This window comes from Mustela lutreola, chromosome 17 (genome assembly GCF_030435805.1).
Source record: "Mustela lutreola isolate mMusLut2 chromosome 17, mMusLut2.pri, whole genome shotgun sequence".
NCBI lineage: Eukaryota > Metazoa > Chordata > Mammalia > Carnivora > Mustelidae > Mustela > Mustela lutreola.
The window spans coordinates 38,233,608-38,251,575 of record NC_081306.1 but is presented as its reverse complement, the minus strand read 5'-3'; the positions used below and the strand labels follow the sequence as shown (position 1 = coordinate 38,251,575).

Below are 17,968 nucleotides of genomic sequence, written 5' to 3'. Positions count from 1 at the left end.
TGGGTGTTCACTCTCTTTTTCTTTACAGAGCTCTGATCAATGCTAACCGTTTTTGGAAAAGCACTGTTTTTTGGCATATATAGTGATGCCCGTTGTTACTGATCTGCACATCAATAAAAAAGCCGAACAATTGCCTTAAATAAAAAAGTATGTGTCTTGGGGCGCCTGGGTGGCTCAGTGGGTTAAGCCGCTGCCTTCGGCTCAGGTCATGATCTCAGGGTCCTGGGATCGAGGCCCGCATTGGGCTCTCTGCTCCGCGGGGAGCCTGCTTCCTCCTCTCTCTCTCTGCCTGCCTCTCTGCCTACTTGTGATCTCTCTCTGTCAAATAAATAAATAAAATCTTTAAAAAAAAAAAGTATGTGTCTTGGGCTTGGCTGATTTAATGAACACATGTTCATCGAATGTGCAGGGGCAGGGGTGTGGCTCTTTGCAGGCAGAGGTGCTTGTCCCGCTGCAGACAGCGCCGTGTGTAGAAAATACCCTTCTCTTCCCACTCCTGGGGGGATTTGCAGGGCACCTGCCGAGGCTCGGCGGCTGGAGTCCCCATGGGAGGAAGAGCAGGCTCCAGGGACTGTGCCCTGGTCCTTGCTCCCCTCGAAGCAGGCTGGCAGCTGCTGTCACATCTCCCTTGGTAGAGGGCCTTGATGGGGCCTGTGCTCCCTCCTTGCCAGACACTGTTTGGTGTTGGCGGGATGACCAGACACTGAAGTATTCCGGGTGATCTGGGGGAAGGTTTTGTCATCAATACAGAATCAGGACCAGAATGGCATTGTCCGTGTGGATGCCTGTTGATGGCATCTTGTGACTCGGGGCTGGTTGTCAGGATGGTGATCTGAGGGAAGGTCGGTCCCAAGGGCAGGGAGCATGGAGAGTGGTCTCTGTACCGGGAAGACTGAGGTCTTCAATCTCCCTTTGAGTTTACACCTGTTGGAGTTGGGATTTTTCTGTTGCTGGGAGCTATAAGACATCTTAATGTTGCAAATATATATATAAATAAACACACACACACAGTGTGTGTCTATATATACATGTATATATATGTAGTATATATCTTACTCTATAAGCCAAAGTGGTAGACACTAGAACTTGGGAGCAAGAATGATTTCATTCAAGAAAATGATTCAGTGACTGCTTTCTCCCCTGTACAGTTCCATGCCTTGATGAAATAATGCTATTTCTTGTTGGAAAGAAATAGAGCACAGGAGGGACGCCTGGGTGGCTCAGTTGGTTAAGCAGCTGCCTTTGGCTCAGGTCATGATCCCAGCGTCCTGGGATCGAGTCCCACATCGGGCTCCTTGCTCCACGGGGAGCCTGCTTCTCCCTCTGACTCTGCCTGCCACTCTGTCTGCCTGTGCTCACTCTCTCTCTCTGACTAAATAAATAAAATCTTAAAAAAAAAAAAAAAAGAAATAGAGCACAGGAAATGTCATTTTGCAACCCAGTTACATATTAAATATTCTTTATGTGAAATTTACTTATTTATTTGTTCTTATTTATTTATTAATTTATTCCTTTCATTTATCTTTCCCACTTTTTTTCTCGACAAGATGTGGTTTGATGCATTTGATTTTTATTTTCTTCCTGAGTTGTTGTCTTTACGCCACTGAATTAATCTTTCTGTCCCTGACTTAAAGTACTGTCTTTATTGTAGATTTAATTACCATTTGCAGTGGCTTCGCTTTTTGTCCGCTCAGCCTCTTCCCCACATCCTTCCAGAAAGGGAAGCTGATCCCTCCAGGGCTGGCACATTCCCTGGCAGGCCAGTCACAGCACCACCCTTGGGGCACCGTTCGTTGTTCCTGGGAGGGACACTTAATCTAGAGGCCAGTGAGAGTCCAGGGGGTTCCAGCCAGGGCTTCTGGTGGGCGTCACAGAGCAGTGGTTGGCCGGTTTGGTTCGCAGAGCTGCTGGCAGCTTGGTTATCCGAGTTTTCTCCTGTTTGCAGTCAGTCCTGACTCACGGCTTGTAAGTACTCTGATTCTGGGTTTGTTTTCTGTTTTACTGACCTGTAATTGTACTGAACAAGATCATGTTTTCATTGGTCCTTTTATTTATTTTTTAAGATTTTATGTATTTGAGAGAAAGCTCACAAGCAGGGAGAGCCGCAGAGGGAGAGGGAGCTAAGCAGGGAGCCTAATGAAGGACTCGATCCCAGAACCCTGGGATCGTGAACTGAGCTGAAGGCAGAGGCTCAACCATCTGAGCCACCCAGGCGCCCAGAAAACTGGACATTTTAAATATAAGTGGCAACTCTGGAAATTAGATTCTCCCCACCCCCAGGGTTTTTGGAGGGTTTGGTGGGCTTTTTTTTTTTTTTTTAAAGATTTTATTTATTTATTTGACAGAGATCACAAGCAGGCAGAGAGAGGAGGAAGCAGGCTCCCTGCTGAGCAGAGAGCCTGATGCAGGACTTGATCCCAGGACCCCGAGATCATGACCTGAGCTGAAGGCGGAGGCTCAACCCACAGAGCCACCCAGGCACCCTGGTGGGTTTTTTAATTTTTAAATTTTTATTTATTTATTTATTTGACAGAGAGAGATCACAAGCAGGCAGAGAGAGAGGAGGAAGCAGGCTCCCTGCCGAGCGGAGAGCCCGATGCGGGGCTCGATCCCAGGACCCCGAGATCATGATCTGAGCCGAAGGCAGTGGCTCAATCCACTGAGCCACCCAGGCGCCCCACCCTAGTGGGTTCTTAAATGTGCTTTCTAAATGGCGTTTTCTGTTTCAGTAGGTGTGTCATCTTTGTCACATGCAGCCACTGGATGCGTTGTTCCATTAACTCAGGGATTAGGTGTGTTTTGCCAGATTCTCCTTAAACATCAGGAGCTGAAAAAAGGTTTAAAGGTGGGGGAAGAAAAAGAGGAAAAATAACTCCCCATCTCTGCAGACCTTCAGCGCTTAGCCAAGCTTGTTCCTGTCCTGCCCTAGCCTTCACATCTTTTCTGTGGAGCCTGGAGGCCCATCCAAGGTGAATGTGTCCAGATGTCTCTAAGCGTGTGTCCACCCTAGGCACAGGTGATTTCCTGGCACACATGGAAGCTTCTAGAAGCTTATGCCCACACAGCTCTCCTTTTCAGCCTCCTCCTTCCCAGGTGTGTCAGTCTGCCGCTCACCATGACAGCCATTCCTGGCCCCTGCTGGCTTATAGCCAGGACCTGGGTCTTTGCGTGCTTGTGGCACAAGCTGTCTGGGAAGCTGCACAGACCAGTGACTGACGGGAGTCCAGGAGACAAGGGGAAGCCGCACAGCCCTCCTCCAGACAGCGGTCCAGCCAGGACACCCACTCTGCAGCTGAGAACAAGGTCTGTCACTCGGCTCCGGCCCAGGGACTTGCCTGCACCGCCCGTCACCGCGTGGCAGCTGATCTGAGGTGTGTGGGGTGGGGTGGGGGTGGCAGGTGTAAGTTGGGAGCTCTGCGGCTGCACAGCGTGCCTCCCTCACCATGCCTCCTCTGCTTTGGACAACAGTCCCGAGACCTGCAGAGGTCACCCATCTCATCAGTTGTTTCTACCAGCGGCAGGGGGCGGGGGGGGGGGCGGAACCTGAACCCTCCGTGTCCCGCCTCTGCCACTGTCAGTTCTTGAGCACGTCCCACTGACCAGTGTCCTGTGCTATGAGCGCTCCTGAGCAGCCCTGGTGCCATCTGGTGGAGAAGAATATTTAGAAATCAAGATCTGAGCGCATACTTTCCTAAAGATAAAAATACGACATGCTTTTGTAGGAACTTAAAATTTGCAAACTGTGCTAGTATTTTTTGTTAGGATTGCTGTGGATTCTGCGAGATCTCTGGTTACGTTACAGAAGTCTCGAGTGGGCCGCCCTCTCTCTCCCCACGACATACTGTCGGCTTGGTTTGTAGCAGAAGCATGAGGTTTGAGAGGGACACAGTCATTGCAGTTTCTATTAGAAGAAATGATGGCACTTCACTTTTTGTTGGCGAATTCTGTATCCGTGTCTGACCAGCTGCCAGGATAGAAGATTGCTATCTCCTGTACAATTCCAGTCTAACAGCTGGTCCCCGGGAGGTAGGGTAGCCCCTTCCAGGTGGTTCTCCAGAGGGAAAGGGTCCCCTTTATCCAGTTGCTTCTCTGTCCCCCAGAAAGGAGTCAGCAAGAGACAGTCGTGGGCCACATTTGGCCCCTGCCTCTTTCATACGGCGTGGAAGCCACAAATGGACTCACATTTGCAAATAGTTTTTAAAAAAAGATCAAGAGTATTTTATAGCTTATGAAATTCAATGAGACTGAAATTTGTGTCCCATGTCAGGTTTATTGGGACAGTTCCCACTAGAGGCAGGGCTGAGCGGTGGCAGAGGCTGTGCCCACGAAGCCCGAAGTGCTCCCAGCTGGCCCCTCCCAGGGCCCATTGGCCAAGCCCAGCCCTCAAGTGTGTTGTTCTTGTTCTCAGGGTAGAAGCTGGCTTGGCACCATGGTTCTTTCACAGCCAAAGGAGGGAGAAAGGCAGCGAAGGAGACAGTCCTTCTAGAATGGGACTCAGAAGATGACACATCACCCTACTCACGCCCCGTGGACCTAACCTCAGCTAGCCGAAGCTGGAGGTCAGAGCTGCCGTGGGGTGCCGGCTGGCACTGGAGGGAAGGGGGCACTGGTGCCCGGAGCAGCGCAGGCTGGCCCACTCGGTGAGTTCTGCAAGGCCACTCATGTCCTCCCCGGGGTGGGAGTGGAATCCCTGTCCCAGGACGGATGGTTCAAAGCACAGTGACCAGGGCGCCTGGCTGGCTCAGTCAGTAAAGCATGTGCCTCTTGATCTCAGGGCTGTGAGCCCAAGTCCCATGCTGGGGTCGGAGCGTTCTTTAAAAAATAATTTTTGGGGGGCACCTGGGTGGCTCAGTGGGTTAAAGCCTCTTTGGCTCAGGTCACAATTCCAGGGAACTGGGATCGAGCCCCATGTCGGGCTCTCTGCTAGGCAGGGAGCCTGCTTCCCTTCCTCTCTCTGCCTACTTGTGATCTCTGTCAAATAAATAGATAAAATCTTTAAAATAAATAATTTCTTAAAAGTACAGAATAACCAACTAATGGAGCAGCTACAACCATTTACAGCAAGTTGGCTTGGGGTGAAGTTGCCAAAAAGGACAGAGACATCATTTAGGTACCTGGGCTCCGAAACTCCAGCTAAAACTGAACAGCATAAAACGCCAAGGATTTTTATTTCTGTCGTTTAATTTTTGTGTAATTTTTCTGGAGTCCTGGGGAACCATGTGGATCATACCACTCAGTTCAAAACATTTTCAGTACCGGTTTCGGCCTGGAAACCGTTCTTGACCTGGTTCTTCTCTTCATCCCAAACCCCGATTCCACGCGCTTCCCATAGACAGCCATTCATGCGTGTGCGACCGCGAGCCCATTCCCCTGGAGCCTGTGTGGGGGTGGCAGGTCATGAAAACGGATACAAGGATTTAGTTTCATGAAGTCTCATTCCATTTTTTGAAATTCTTCCTTATGCTTTATCAGACGAGCTACATGCAGATACAGGCTCCGCGCCGCGCCGCTGGACAGCGAGCACCCCACGGCTTCATCTGCGTTTCGCTCGCCTCTTCCCGGACCTAGATGGTCCCGCACTTCGTGCTGACAGCATTGCTCTGTGCACACGTCTACGTGTGTACAGAATGTCTCTGGGACACAAAAGCACATCAGCAGTACCACTCCACAAGGCACACACATGAATTTTTTAAAAGGTATCTCCAGGTCAGTTTACCCATTTCCACACTGATGGTACACGCCGCTGTCATTAGTGTAAGGGGTACTTCACTGGTTCACAAATGTATTTCTGGTGACAGAGGAGTCTAAGCACTGCCCTTTCTTGCTACTTTGCTGGATATCCATCCTCACGTATTTTTAAAAAAATATTTTATTTATTTATTTGGCAGAGATCACAAGTAGGCAGAGAGGCAGGCAGAGAGAGGGGGAAGCAGGCTCCCTGCTGAGCAGAGAGCCCGATGCGGGGCTCGATCCCAGGACCCTGAGATCATGACCTAAGCCGAAGGCAGAGGCTTAACCCACTGAGCCACCCAGGCGCCCCTCCTCATATATTCTAATTATTGGTCTTTAAGTTAAATAATTTTGCTTTATAGACAGATTTTTCTGCACCTTTGCATTTGGAATCACAAAAGCCCCTTTTAATCTCATCCTTAATTTGGAAAAGATTTTTTTATTCTTTATAAACATCTATTTTTATCTCCAGGGGTACAGGTCTGTGAATCGCCAGGTTTACACACTTCCCAGCATGGAGAAGTTTTTCATTCATAATTTTCTTCCTATCCTACGTTAAGAACCCTAGGATACGGGTAGGATGTCTGTGGTGTTCTGCTCTCAGTGTTTCACTTTCTACATACATCTTCTCGTTTCTCTCGGTCTGGCGCCCCAGGCCAACCACTCCTCTCCTCACACTGCCCACTGACTGGTTTTATGGCTGGGCTCCCGCCCCGTCCCCTACCTTGGAGTAACCATTCCTGCTTCATATAACCAATATACCTTTCTGTAAGGATGTCTTGTAAGACAATTCTGAAATCTGGGTTTCTACATCCCATTAAGGTTGCCAGTTGTGGAGATGTCTGGTGTGCTCTTAGTGACTCCTTCTGTGTTGGTTTTTCCCAGCATTTTCACATGAATTCTGCAAATCAAGGACAGTACGGGGAGCAGCAGAAGGTCTAATCCCTAGTTCCTGCTCCTCAGGATGCCTTCCGAAGACCCATGTACAAGAGAAAGCCCGCCCCCGGCTGGGAGGAACCCCCTTCCTGATGGACCCTCTCCTCTCGGCATGTTAATCCACCACTGAAGGGTCCGCCTCCATCCAGAAACCCGTGTCTACTTACTGTAGGGACTTGGCCGTGGCGTGAGAAGAGGCCGCTCCGGGCAGGGAGCCCCCCGCCCCCTCAGATGGATGGAGCCTCCACCAGCTGTTGCATGAAGACGCCGTGCTGGGCCAGAAGGTGCTGGGGACACGACCGTGCAGGGCAGGAGAGTGGAGGAGATTCCAAGCCCCAGGTTCCCCAGCGGCTGCCTCTCCAGTGGCTCTGGCTGCTCACACCGCCCCCAGCAGCCCCCCACTGCAGCCCCCTGCCCCACAAGCTGCTCTTTTATGGCAGCCCGAGGGTTGGGCTCTGTCCGTTGGGCTGGAGTCAGCAGCCCATGCTAGGTCATCAGTTTGGCAAGAATCCTAGGCTTTAAGTTCAGGGAAGGGAAAAGCGATTTATCTGTGATGTAGTTATCTCCGTGATGAGAAGGAAAAGGACTTCGCTTGTTCTATTTGCAGGCACTCTAAAGTGGGTCATTCTTGGGGCTGTAGTCGTGGCGGCTGGGGGGGGAGGGGGAGCTGGTGGCACAGCATGGCCAGGCACATGGCCACAGAAGAGTAGCTCTGGGGTCTCTGAGAAGATGGGGTCCTGGTGCTGGCAGTCTTTGATTTGACCTATCTGAAGCTGCTTCACTGACAAGACAGAAAAATCTGTGGGAATCTCACGTGTCCACTGGCCAGGAAGGGTCTTCCTTCCCCTCAGCCCTGGAAAACGCCTCTCAGAGTTCATGAGGTCCCTGTGTGTGAGGCACACGGACTCCCGCTCTGCCCCAGTCCACGTGTGGTCCTCGCTATGGGACGGATGCAGATGTCCCTCTAGTGCTCTGCCTCAGAGACTCAGGCCTGGGTATCTTACACGCTTGCCAGGAACAGTTAGAAATTTTTTGAACACTGTATTCCATCAAATTTAAGACAAACCATTATTTTAAGTGCCTCTAGGGAAGAAGAAAAACAGGGTCATTAAAGCAGCAGCAGCCACTGAGCCCGCACAGAGATGTGACACGAAAACACTGACACATTCGCCGTGATGAATAAACCTCGTTACTACGTCATCAGGGATGCAGCTCGGGACCAGCTCTGTGCACCAGGCCCTTGCGTGCATGGCTCCGTGAGGAAGAATGTGTTACACCACGTCCACTTTTTAAATATTTTACTTAAAATGCATACTGTGTATTTAAGCTATGAGGACAAACTGGGAAATCTTTGTAGATATTTCAACAAATATACCATGAATATATTTTCCTACACCAATATACACGATCTACCAGCTTTTCCATCCCAGTTATGTAGCAAACGCACAGTGTGCTAAAGAATATGTGCTGAGCAACAAAAACCGGTGTCACAAATGATCCCAACACATGAAAAATATGGCATTTCACCTCCATGTGCAGGGCTGGCATTCACATACAGGCTATCAGGCTGACCACTGGAAAGCAAAGGTCCTTACCGCCACACCATATACTGTGAACCAGCAGTGGAGCGATGATCCGTGAATAACATAAATCAACCTAAACAAGATTTAATGTCATGCATTGTAAAAAGGAAGGCGTATCTGACATCATTATTGGGCTCTAAGGGTTCTTCTGTCAATGATGTAACCATTTGAGGAAACATACACATTTAATTGTTTTAAGTTGGTTTGTAGTGCTCAAACTATTTACATCAAAATTTACAGAAAATAAGACCAATCTCTATCCGTACTTCTAAACTGGCGATTTACCTCAAGTCCTTCTCAACTGCATAATTCCTACAAAGGTACAGCTCTGTGTCTTCAGCTGTCCGTAACACAGCAGCCTAAACCAACTGGCTCCAAAGTAAATTTCGTCTACAACCGAAGCAGCAGTCCAGGGGCCGAGGAGCCGCGCGGCTGGGCAGGTCAGGGTTCTGCCATGACCGGGTCCCCAAATCTCCCCGTCCTTCTGCTCTGCCACACTTAGACTCTAATTCTGTGCTGAAGGGCACAGCCGGGCATCACACGCAGCAAAGGCAACGGTCCACAACAGATGCTTCACCCTGCACGGTTCTTTCCTGGAATCTTCAAGGGAACCTTTTCCAGAAATAACCTGTCAGATATCTCCTGTTTATCTGCACAGAGCTGGGTTCTTCGACCATTCTAAACCAATTGCTGGCAGTGAGAAAGGGATTATCATTATTAGTTGAAACTAGTCAGGAACTCCCCCCCATTCCACGAGGAGAAATGGAGCCCCAAATTCTGCTAGCGAACAGTAAGGAGTGACCAGGGTCACTCAGCATCGTCTGCCACAAACCCATAGGAAGAGGTCGTTCAGAAGGAATAGAGCACGATATTTAAAAATACTATCCTATCAAATAAAAATACAGAAAATTCCTAAGTTACATAGTATGTATGTTCTCCACACTTATGTCAGCATCCAAATAAAACAGATGGAAAAAACTGATACAAATGGAAATACCTTAAGTACTTAAATATTTAAAGTAAATATAATTATAGAGTACAATGAATACTACAGGTGCTTCATACTACTGGAAATGTCTGGCATTAACAACTTAAAGTTATCTATGCACTTCTCTATTGTATGTGTGAATTTCTAACTCTTGCTGACTCAGATACAGCTGAACACATTATAAAAAACACTGGCTTCTTTACAGAAGACTCTGTTCGTTAACAGCGATCAAAAACATTTAAAAATGCCAGGCAAGTGTACGAGAAGCAGTGTACTTGAGACTATCAGATGTCAGCATGGTGACCGTTTCAGGGTATTGGGATACGAACACGGTGGAGCTTAAAATGGATAATCTTACTGCATCTTCCGAATTATTCTAATAAGGATACAGTGGCTTTCCAAACAGGATTCAAACTGAACATACACTTCCTGTAATGCAGCACCCTAAAAAGCAAGCACAGAGACTGAAAACCCCTCAGAAACCTAAGCCCTACATGCCCAGGAGCCGCTCCCGTGTGAGTGTGAGGTTGATACGCTGTGGTCCGGATCGCTGTCGCCGCTTTCACAGCTTCTATTTACACAAGTATCTTTATCGTCTGTATTTTTGTTTTCAAGAAGCTTGATACTACGTCAGAAACGTAACATTTAATACGGATAATTTCCAAAGGAGTAGGTTTCCCGCCTTCTTTAAAACGGAGAGATTTTTTCCCTTGGTATGAATTCCCTGATGTGTAAAACAGTCTGAGTCCACGGTGAAATGCATACTCGTTCTGAATGCTTACGAACGTTGATCCCTGTAGAGTCTGGAATCCAACAAGTGCTGTGGTCTTGTTACAGTTGTGGTTCCTACCCTGTGAACTTTTAGGCCTCGAGTCTGACTAACACAAAGCCTTGAGCACAACACCCGTGTGAGCGCTGACGCACGTCAGCAGGCATCTCCCACTTACCACACGGAAAGGTTCTCTGACTTCAGAGAAGCCTCCCCACATCCAGAACACTCACATTCCCTCTCCTGTGAATCCTCTGATGGCTATTGAAGGCTGATTTGTGGTAGAATTTCTTCCCACACTCGTTACATTCGTAGGGCTTCTCTCCGGAGTGAGTCCTGTAGTGAACAGTGAGGTAGGACATCCGAGAGAAGGCTTTTCCACATTCGTTACATTCAAAGGGCTTCTCTCCCGAATGGATCCGGTGGTGGATGGTGAGATAGGACATCTGAGAGAAGAACTTCCCACACTCGTAACATTCGTAGGCTTTCTCTCCTGTATGTGTCCTCTGATGTCTATTAAGGGCTGAATTCTGGCAGAAGGTTTTCCCACACTCGTTACATTCATAGGGCTTCTCTCCTGAATGAATTCGATGGTGTATGGTGAGGTATGACATCTGAGAGAAGAACTTTCCACATATGTAACATTCGTAGGGCTTCTCTCCTTTATGTATCCTCCGATGTCGGCAAAGGGCTGAGTTCTGGTAAAAGGTCTTTCCGCACTCGTTACATTCGTAGGGTTTCACTCCTGAATGGGTTCTGTGGTGTATAGTGAGGTACGACAGCTGAGAGAAGAGTTTTCCACACTCGGTACATTCGTACGGTTTCTCTCCGGTGTGCACTCGCTGATGTCTCATGAGAGCCGAGTTCAGGTAGAAGGTTTTCCCACACTCGTTACACTCATAGGGCTTCTCTCCCGAATGCGTCCTGTAGTGTACAGTGAGATAGGACAACCGCGAGAAGAATTTCCCGCACTCGTTACATTCGTAGGGCTTCTCTCCAGTGTGGGTCCTCTGATGTGTGGTGAGTGTAGACTTGCGGCAGAAGCACTTCCCACACTCGTTACACTTGTAGAGTTTCACACCCGTGTGGATTTTCTGATGGTCGTTAAGTGCGGACTTCTGGGAGAAGGTTTTTCCACAGTCGTGACAAACGTAGGGTCTCTCTCCTGAATGCGTTCTCTGGTGTTGTGTGAGGTGTGTCTTCTGGCAGAAGGATTTCCCACAGTAACTACATTCATAGGGCTTCTCTCCTGAGTGAGTTCTCTGATGCTGAATGAGGTGTAACTTCTGGTAGAAGGTTTTCCCACATTCGTTACATTCGTAGGGCTTCTCCCCGGTGTGTGTGCGCTGATGGACAGTGAGGGTTCCCTTCTGGCAGAAGGATTTCCCACACTGATTACATTCATAAGGTTTCTCTCCTGTGTGAGTCCTCTGATGGATGATGAACTTTGACTTCTTACAGAAGGATTTCCCGCACGCGTTGCATTCATAGGGCTTCAGCTCCATGTGAGACCTCTCGTGTACGCGGAGGTTGGACATTTGCAGAAAGGCTATTTCAGATTCATTCCACTTATAGGGCTTCTCCTCCATGTGATTAACAAAAACTGTATCCTTCTGAAAGGCTTTCTGGCATTCAATATATTCAAAGGGTTTCTCCAAAATATTAATGTTGTGATAAATACTTTCTTCATTTAGACTATAAGCGTCCCCATTTTGATTAAATTCGTAAGACTCATCTCCCGGATGAGTTTTCTCAAGTTTAATCTGGGGAAGTGGTTTCCCACATGCACTACATTCATCAGGCTTCATTCTTGCATAGCTGCCATCACTACTAATATATTCTGAAATAGATTTCAAACTCTTTTCACATGAGTCACATTTATAGGACATTTTTCTTGAAGGAATGGGATTCGTTTCCGCATTAGAAGTCTTACCAAGAACATTACCTCTCTCTTCAATCAGGGTTTTGTTGTTGGATACGGCTTGTCTTGAATATTTGCTTTCATTTTCCTGGACTCTCTCTCCCAGAACGTCAGCTTTCCAGACTTCTCCTAAAAAAAAGGCAAAATAAACAAAGTTTTGTATCTCTTCCCATGTAAGTTACGGAAGACGGCTTACATACAAGCGTTTCATTTTAGCATAGATGCTAGCTGCATGGATAGATGAAAATAATTCCCAGTGTGCTTCTTTCCTGTACAGTTATGGTTTGAAATAAACACATACAAGCATGCACGCGCACGCACACACACACACTGACACACCTCTGAGGTGAGGAAAGGGGAAAAACACAAGCACCTTTGATCTTTGCTACTTTATAAGATTTTGTTCCAACTGGGCATAGATGGTAAGATGTAAAAACACAGAGCAATGATGGGAAGACAAGGGACACTGGATGAACAGATGGGCAGCTGATAGGCAGACATGGACGGATTCACACCAGATGGGGTGAATGAAGGGCCCCAAGGAGCAGAGCCAGGTGAGGAAGGGTGGACAGGCCCCCCAGAGGCATCAGGCGTGGGGGAGGGGACCGGCACTTTGCACCACGCCACTGCACAGCAAGCGGGAGAGACGGTCGGTCTCGGGCACCATCTCCTTTCACTGAGATTCTTGTGGCAGCACTCTAACCAGCCCAGATCCTTCCAAACCATTCTGCCCAGATTCTGCACAGCAGGGTCAAATCCACTTGCACCCAAACCTTCTTCTGTTTGGAGGAGCACCTGTGAGGCCAGGGTTCCCATTCCCGGTGGTTCTGTGTCATGTGTTAGGAGAGCCCCAGGAGCTCATGTCCAACATGAAGGATAAAACAGACCAGAGCGTGCCAGCCCTTCTGAAGTGTAGGATTTCATAAACCCTATGTGATGTTAGGATTTAACCTGAACTCAGTCGAACCACGGAACTCTGTTTCCATTTGGACAATACAGCAGGCGCTCTGGCTGGGTGACCTGGGGGAGTCCTTACGTCGCCCTTAGCTCACGATGACCCCCAGGTGACGCGTAGACAACGGTACCTACATTCTAGGGTCTTTATAGGTGACATAAACTCATGAAGTGCTCAGACCAGCATCTGGCACAAGACACATGTAACACAGCAACTAGTTTTCCCATTTTCAGTCTCCTGGCGATTTCCTTAAAGGAGTCTTGCCTCTGACATAGCGCGGTCACTGCATTCTGAGAACATACTTCACCACTCCTGAGTTTCATCTGGTTTCACTTTCATTTATAAACCTTAAAAATCAGATTTCCCAAGCTGCTCATTATTTTTACTTATCTTACAAGTTTTTAGATGAACCAGATGACTGTGGTTGCTGTCATCCACATCAAATGAACCTATGCTGACCTTGTCCTCCCAAAACTACAGCTCCCCTGAGTCCGCTGCCAAGACAGGACAGATAAAATGCGGGAAACATCTGACCAAAAATACTGCTCACCTAGATTCACGGTATGATTCCAAACTGGGATTATACTGATCTACAAATACTTTCTGCTCCAGGAAAACCAAGCTCTTTGTTGGGCAAAGTGTGTCACCTGATACACACGAGGGGGGCTGGGTGTGGAGGAAGAGACCAGCACTCGGCGCTACTCTGCTTTGCAGCAAGCTGGGAGACACGGAGTCCCATGTCGGGCGCCAGGGGCTGCTTCTGAGATCGCTGGGGTGCCAGCAACGCCCAGCAAACGTTCAAACCCAAGTCTCCGCTCTTACTGCTTCATATAGTTCACCTGACCTCCAACCCCGACCTACTCAAAACCTCTCAGGGAGTCTCTGTGTTCTCAGAACAAAACCAAACCCAAAAGCTGCTTAAATCCTTTCTCACTTCAATCAGCTCCATCTCCCCTGAAAGCTGAAAATAATTACCACCCCCACCACCAACAATGACTTTAGCACACTGGTTCAGCCATGCACTGGACCATCAGCGGTCCACGTGAACATGGAGTTCTAAATTACACCATGCAATACTCCTTTCTTAACCAAATCCTGTCTCTTGGAAAGTACGACTCTATTCCCTGTTTCCTTTGAGCCCCTGAACAAAATCCGAGGTTTGCTCTTCATCTGAATCCTGTGGGTATGCTTCAGGCACCCGCAGTATAAATGGGGATGTGACCCAGGCCATGCGTAGTCAGAACCGCTTACGGATTATTTCTCAACAGATGGACAAGAAAGTTCTGTCACCGACCTGGCTCCTCAGATACTCGGGTGCACACTACATGGTACATACCAAGGCAAGAGAGAACACACTACACACTGATTTGGGGAAGAAAAGAAGCTCAAGGGCGCCTGGGTGGCTCAGTGGGTTAAGCCTCTCCGCCTTCGGCTCAGGTCACCATCTCAGGGTCCTGGGACTGAGCCCCACATTGGGCTCTCTGCTCAGCGGGGAGCCTGCTTCTCCTCCCTCTGCCCCTCCCCACTGCTCATGTGCTCTCTCACACAAATAAATAAATAAAATCTTAAAAGAAAGAAAAAAGCACAAACAAAATATATATCCTACCAAATAACAGATTACTTGATCAAACCTAACTTTTTTCAAGGTGTGGCCACGAGGCAGAGTCCCTCTGAGAGAAGGAGCAGACGGAGATAATGGTAAGAGCCAGAAGGAAAAACTTCAAGGAGGGGTTGGGAAAACTGAGCCCGGACGGGAAGAACGTGTCATCGGACAGAGCAGGCCCCTCTGAAGTGAAGCGACAGGGACAATAACCACACTAACAGAAGACACTTAGGTGCGAGGACCCCGTGGAGTGTATCAAGGGCTGTGGGGAAGCATAGAACATTCATTTCCCAAGCAGCACAGGGAAGAGGAGGAATTCGCACCCCTTTGGGAAGCAGCAGGGGCTCACCAAAGGCTCCTCCTGGGCGACCAGTGATAAGATCGACTGGAAACATCGAGGAACTCGTCGTGTAGGTGCAAGGGGGTGCGGGACGGCCACCACAGGAGAGGCTGGACAGGAGGACAGGGACGGTAAAGCAGAAACAAACAGGCCAACAACAGCCCTAAGGACAGAGGCAGGAGGAGACCTGGGAAGAACTCAGGAGCCAGAACACACCACAGGTGGAAGCAGACCCGTCGGGGGCATCTTCTGGAAGGTGGAGGGAACGGAACTCACTCCCGTGCACCACACGCACTGAGCGCCTGACGGGACAGGATGCTGGTCAAGCACTGGGACAGAACAGGGAGTGAGAGACAAGATGGACACGGGTGTCCGGGGCAGGCAGGAGACCAGACACCGCTGTCGCCAGACGTAAGAAGCGCCAGACTGCGGGAAGGACGAGCAGCACCGGCCACAGGTGAACCAAACACACCGGCTCAGGCACAGGTGAGGGTTTGGAATCTGACCTCAGAGAAGGGGGACGTGAAACCGGGGTCAGAAACCAGTCTGAGCCATTTCACAGAAAAGAGGAAGAAAAAAGGTGGCAAGAACCGAAGAGTCACATCAGTCCCTTCTCGACAACAGGCTTATGAAGGCCTAAGAACGAAAGAACCCAGGGATGGAAACGCCCTGGGAGCGAGCAAGACGCCAAGGCTGGGGGAAGAAGGAAGTGACTGGGCAGGGGCTCTGGGAAGAGGCAAGCATGGCAACGTTCTGCAAACACAGGTTCTCGTGGGGGAAGGAAGAAGGCGCTGGGAGAGGGACTCGGGGAGCTAGAGCACACAGGTGACTGTCTGTAGTCACATCTACCCGTTCGGGACCGTTAACAATTCCCGGGAAAAACACTTCCAAGTTACCAGGCTCCGCACTGCCTGCACTAACACACCTGGGTAACTCTGTGGTAGGAATTCTCCTTCTACTATCCATGGCTCTTCTCCTTGCTCCAACTTGATGATAACTTCCGGTTTGATAATGTGACAGCCTGTTAACAGAAACGAAAGAGAACTTGAGCCTGACTGCTGGGCTGCTGGGTCTCTGTCGTCCAAAGACAGTGCTGCCTCACGACCAGCACCACAATGAGGACCTTTCACTGGGGAGGTGAAGACCAAAATGCCCTGCCTGCTGCCCAAAACAGACCACTCACGTTTGTCCCATCAAACTCCAAGTTAGAGTCGGTAACATTTGAGGGAAATCCCATGTATCTTAGCAATCGAGAAAGCGGGCTCTCCTCACCCACGGAAACGAGATGGCTGTAGTTCTCCAGCATCACATCCCGGTACGTGGTCTTCTGCTCGGGCTCCAGCTGCTGCCACTCCTCCTGGGTGAAGTTCACGGCCACGTCCCTGAATGACACTGGCCCCTGCAATGGCACCGGATCGGAACTGGATGAGGTGAAGGCAGACGAGGACAAGAGCTTACCAAGCTCACTGGTCAAGTTATCTATGAACACTGTATACCTTCCTTATTGTGGAAAGAAAATAAACATAGCAAAAATAGGCCAGGATGAGTTCATTTAGCATACATAAAAAAAGAAAATAGTGTCTTGCACTATGAGCTAGGAACAATCCTGGCTGCTGGGGACACAGACCAGCAGACACAGCTGCCGCCCTGAGGAAAACAGCACTGAGGAGCACTCCCACTGATGCAGGATGAACTTTGCTCCTTTTTGCTTCCAGAACATTACCAATGTCGGTTCTCCTCTCACCTCTCCCACTGCTCCTTCTATCTCCTTTGCTGGCTCCCCTGTTCTCCAAGCCATCCTCAAGTTAGAGGGCCCGGGGCTCTGTTTTTGGTCCCTTACTCTGCTGTCTACACCCTGCTGTGATCCCACCGGACCGCCTGGCTTTAATTCCCACCTACACGTCAGCATGTTCAAACCAGCCACCCCGACTTCTCTCCTAACTCCAGACACGTCCCAGACCCAAACTCAACAGCCTGAAATTCCACCGCTATCTCTATTCATACCTGCTCCTACTACAGCTTACAGAAGTGATACTGGCCACAACTGCCAACGCCACAAGCAAGTCTAGCAACGGACAGCCCAATCGTGTGCTTTACTGCAGGGTAAGCCTACCCAGGTCTGACAGAGCTGCCACATGAATTGTCAGTAACGATGGGCTTTGACCGTCTCTAATTCCCACTGGAGATTTCAGAACCCCCTTCCTCCTACCCACATTCCAGGAAGCGGGAGCAAGGTCCTGCAGAGGGGCACACAGCTCAGAACAGACCCAGAGACTGCCCAAACCAGACTTTAAAACATTGATCTCTCAAATACACCAGTCATTACAACAGTCCCGCTGTATCGCAACCTCTAAAATAAAGGTAAGAGTGGTGTCTATCACATCACATAATACCAGCATCAAATGGGCTAATCCATGGAAAAGCACTTAGCCAAGTCCTTGGAACATAATACATACTTCTCAATGACACCTACATATTACTGATACCTGTCCCTTACCCACTCTTTCCAAATAAGGACAGAAAGTAGTAAGACAGAAGTTTAAGCAACTAAAGGTAATGCAGCTGTCAAGTTTATGCAATTATCAGGAAGGATTATAAAAGTGTCCCCGTGTTAAGAAAAAGGCCCTGGAGGGAGAGGAAGCAAGATGGTGGAGAAGCAGGAGACTGAAATATCATCAGGTCCCAGTTCAGCTCGATAGTTATCAAACAGTTCTGAACACCTACAAACTCAACAGTAAATAGAAAAGAGCCGCAATTCTAGGAACAGAAAATCGACCACTTTCTGGGAGGCAGGACGTGCAGAAAAGTGAATCCAAAGCGATGGGGAAATAGACCGCGGGGGGAGGGGGCAGCTCCCAGCAAGCGAGAGCACAGTGGAGCACAATATCGGAACTTTGAGAAGTCTGCACCACCGAGGGACATTACTCCAGAGGCTAAGCGGGGCTGGAGCTCTTGCGGGGACAGTGTGGTCTCAGGACCCACAGGGTTGCAGAAAGACCAGGGGTGTCTGAGGATGGCAGAGCTACCAGGTATCAGAGCGGGGAAGTTGGCTGCAGAGACGGAGCTGAGCAGTGAGCTCTCAGTCGGGCTTACTGTAAACTGTGATTCAACACACAGTCGGACCACTACTCTTCGAGAAGGGA

At 49.1% G+C, this 17,968-nt stretch overlaps 1 protein-coding gene across 1 annotated transcript in view; it reads right to left on the bottom strand.

Moving 5' to 3' along the window:
* Positions 1-7,949: 7,949 nt before the first annotated feature.
* The window catches only part of ZNF12 (zinc finger protein 12), a 33,964-nt gene continuing 23,945 nt past the window's right edge, over positions 7,950-17,968 (bottom strand). Inside the window, 4 exon segments of the mRNA XM_059155643.1 lie at positions 7,950-10,251; positions 10,254-12,056; positions 15,751-15,846; positions 16,098-16,224. Coding sequence (XP_059011626.1) covers positions 10,181-10,251; positions 10,254-12,056; positions 15,751-15,846; positions 16,098-16,224 — 2,097 coding nt within the window. The 3' untranslated portion in view covers positions 7,950-10,180.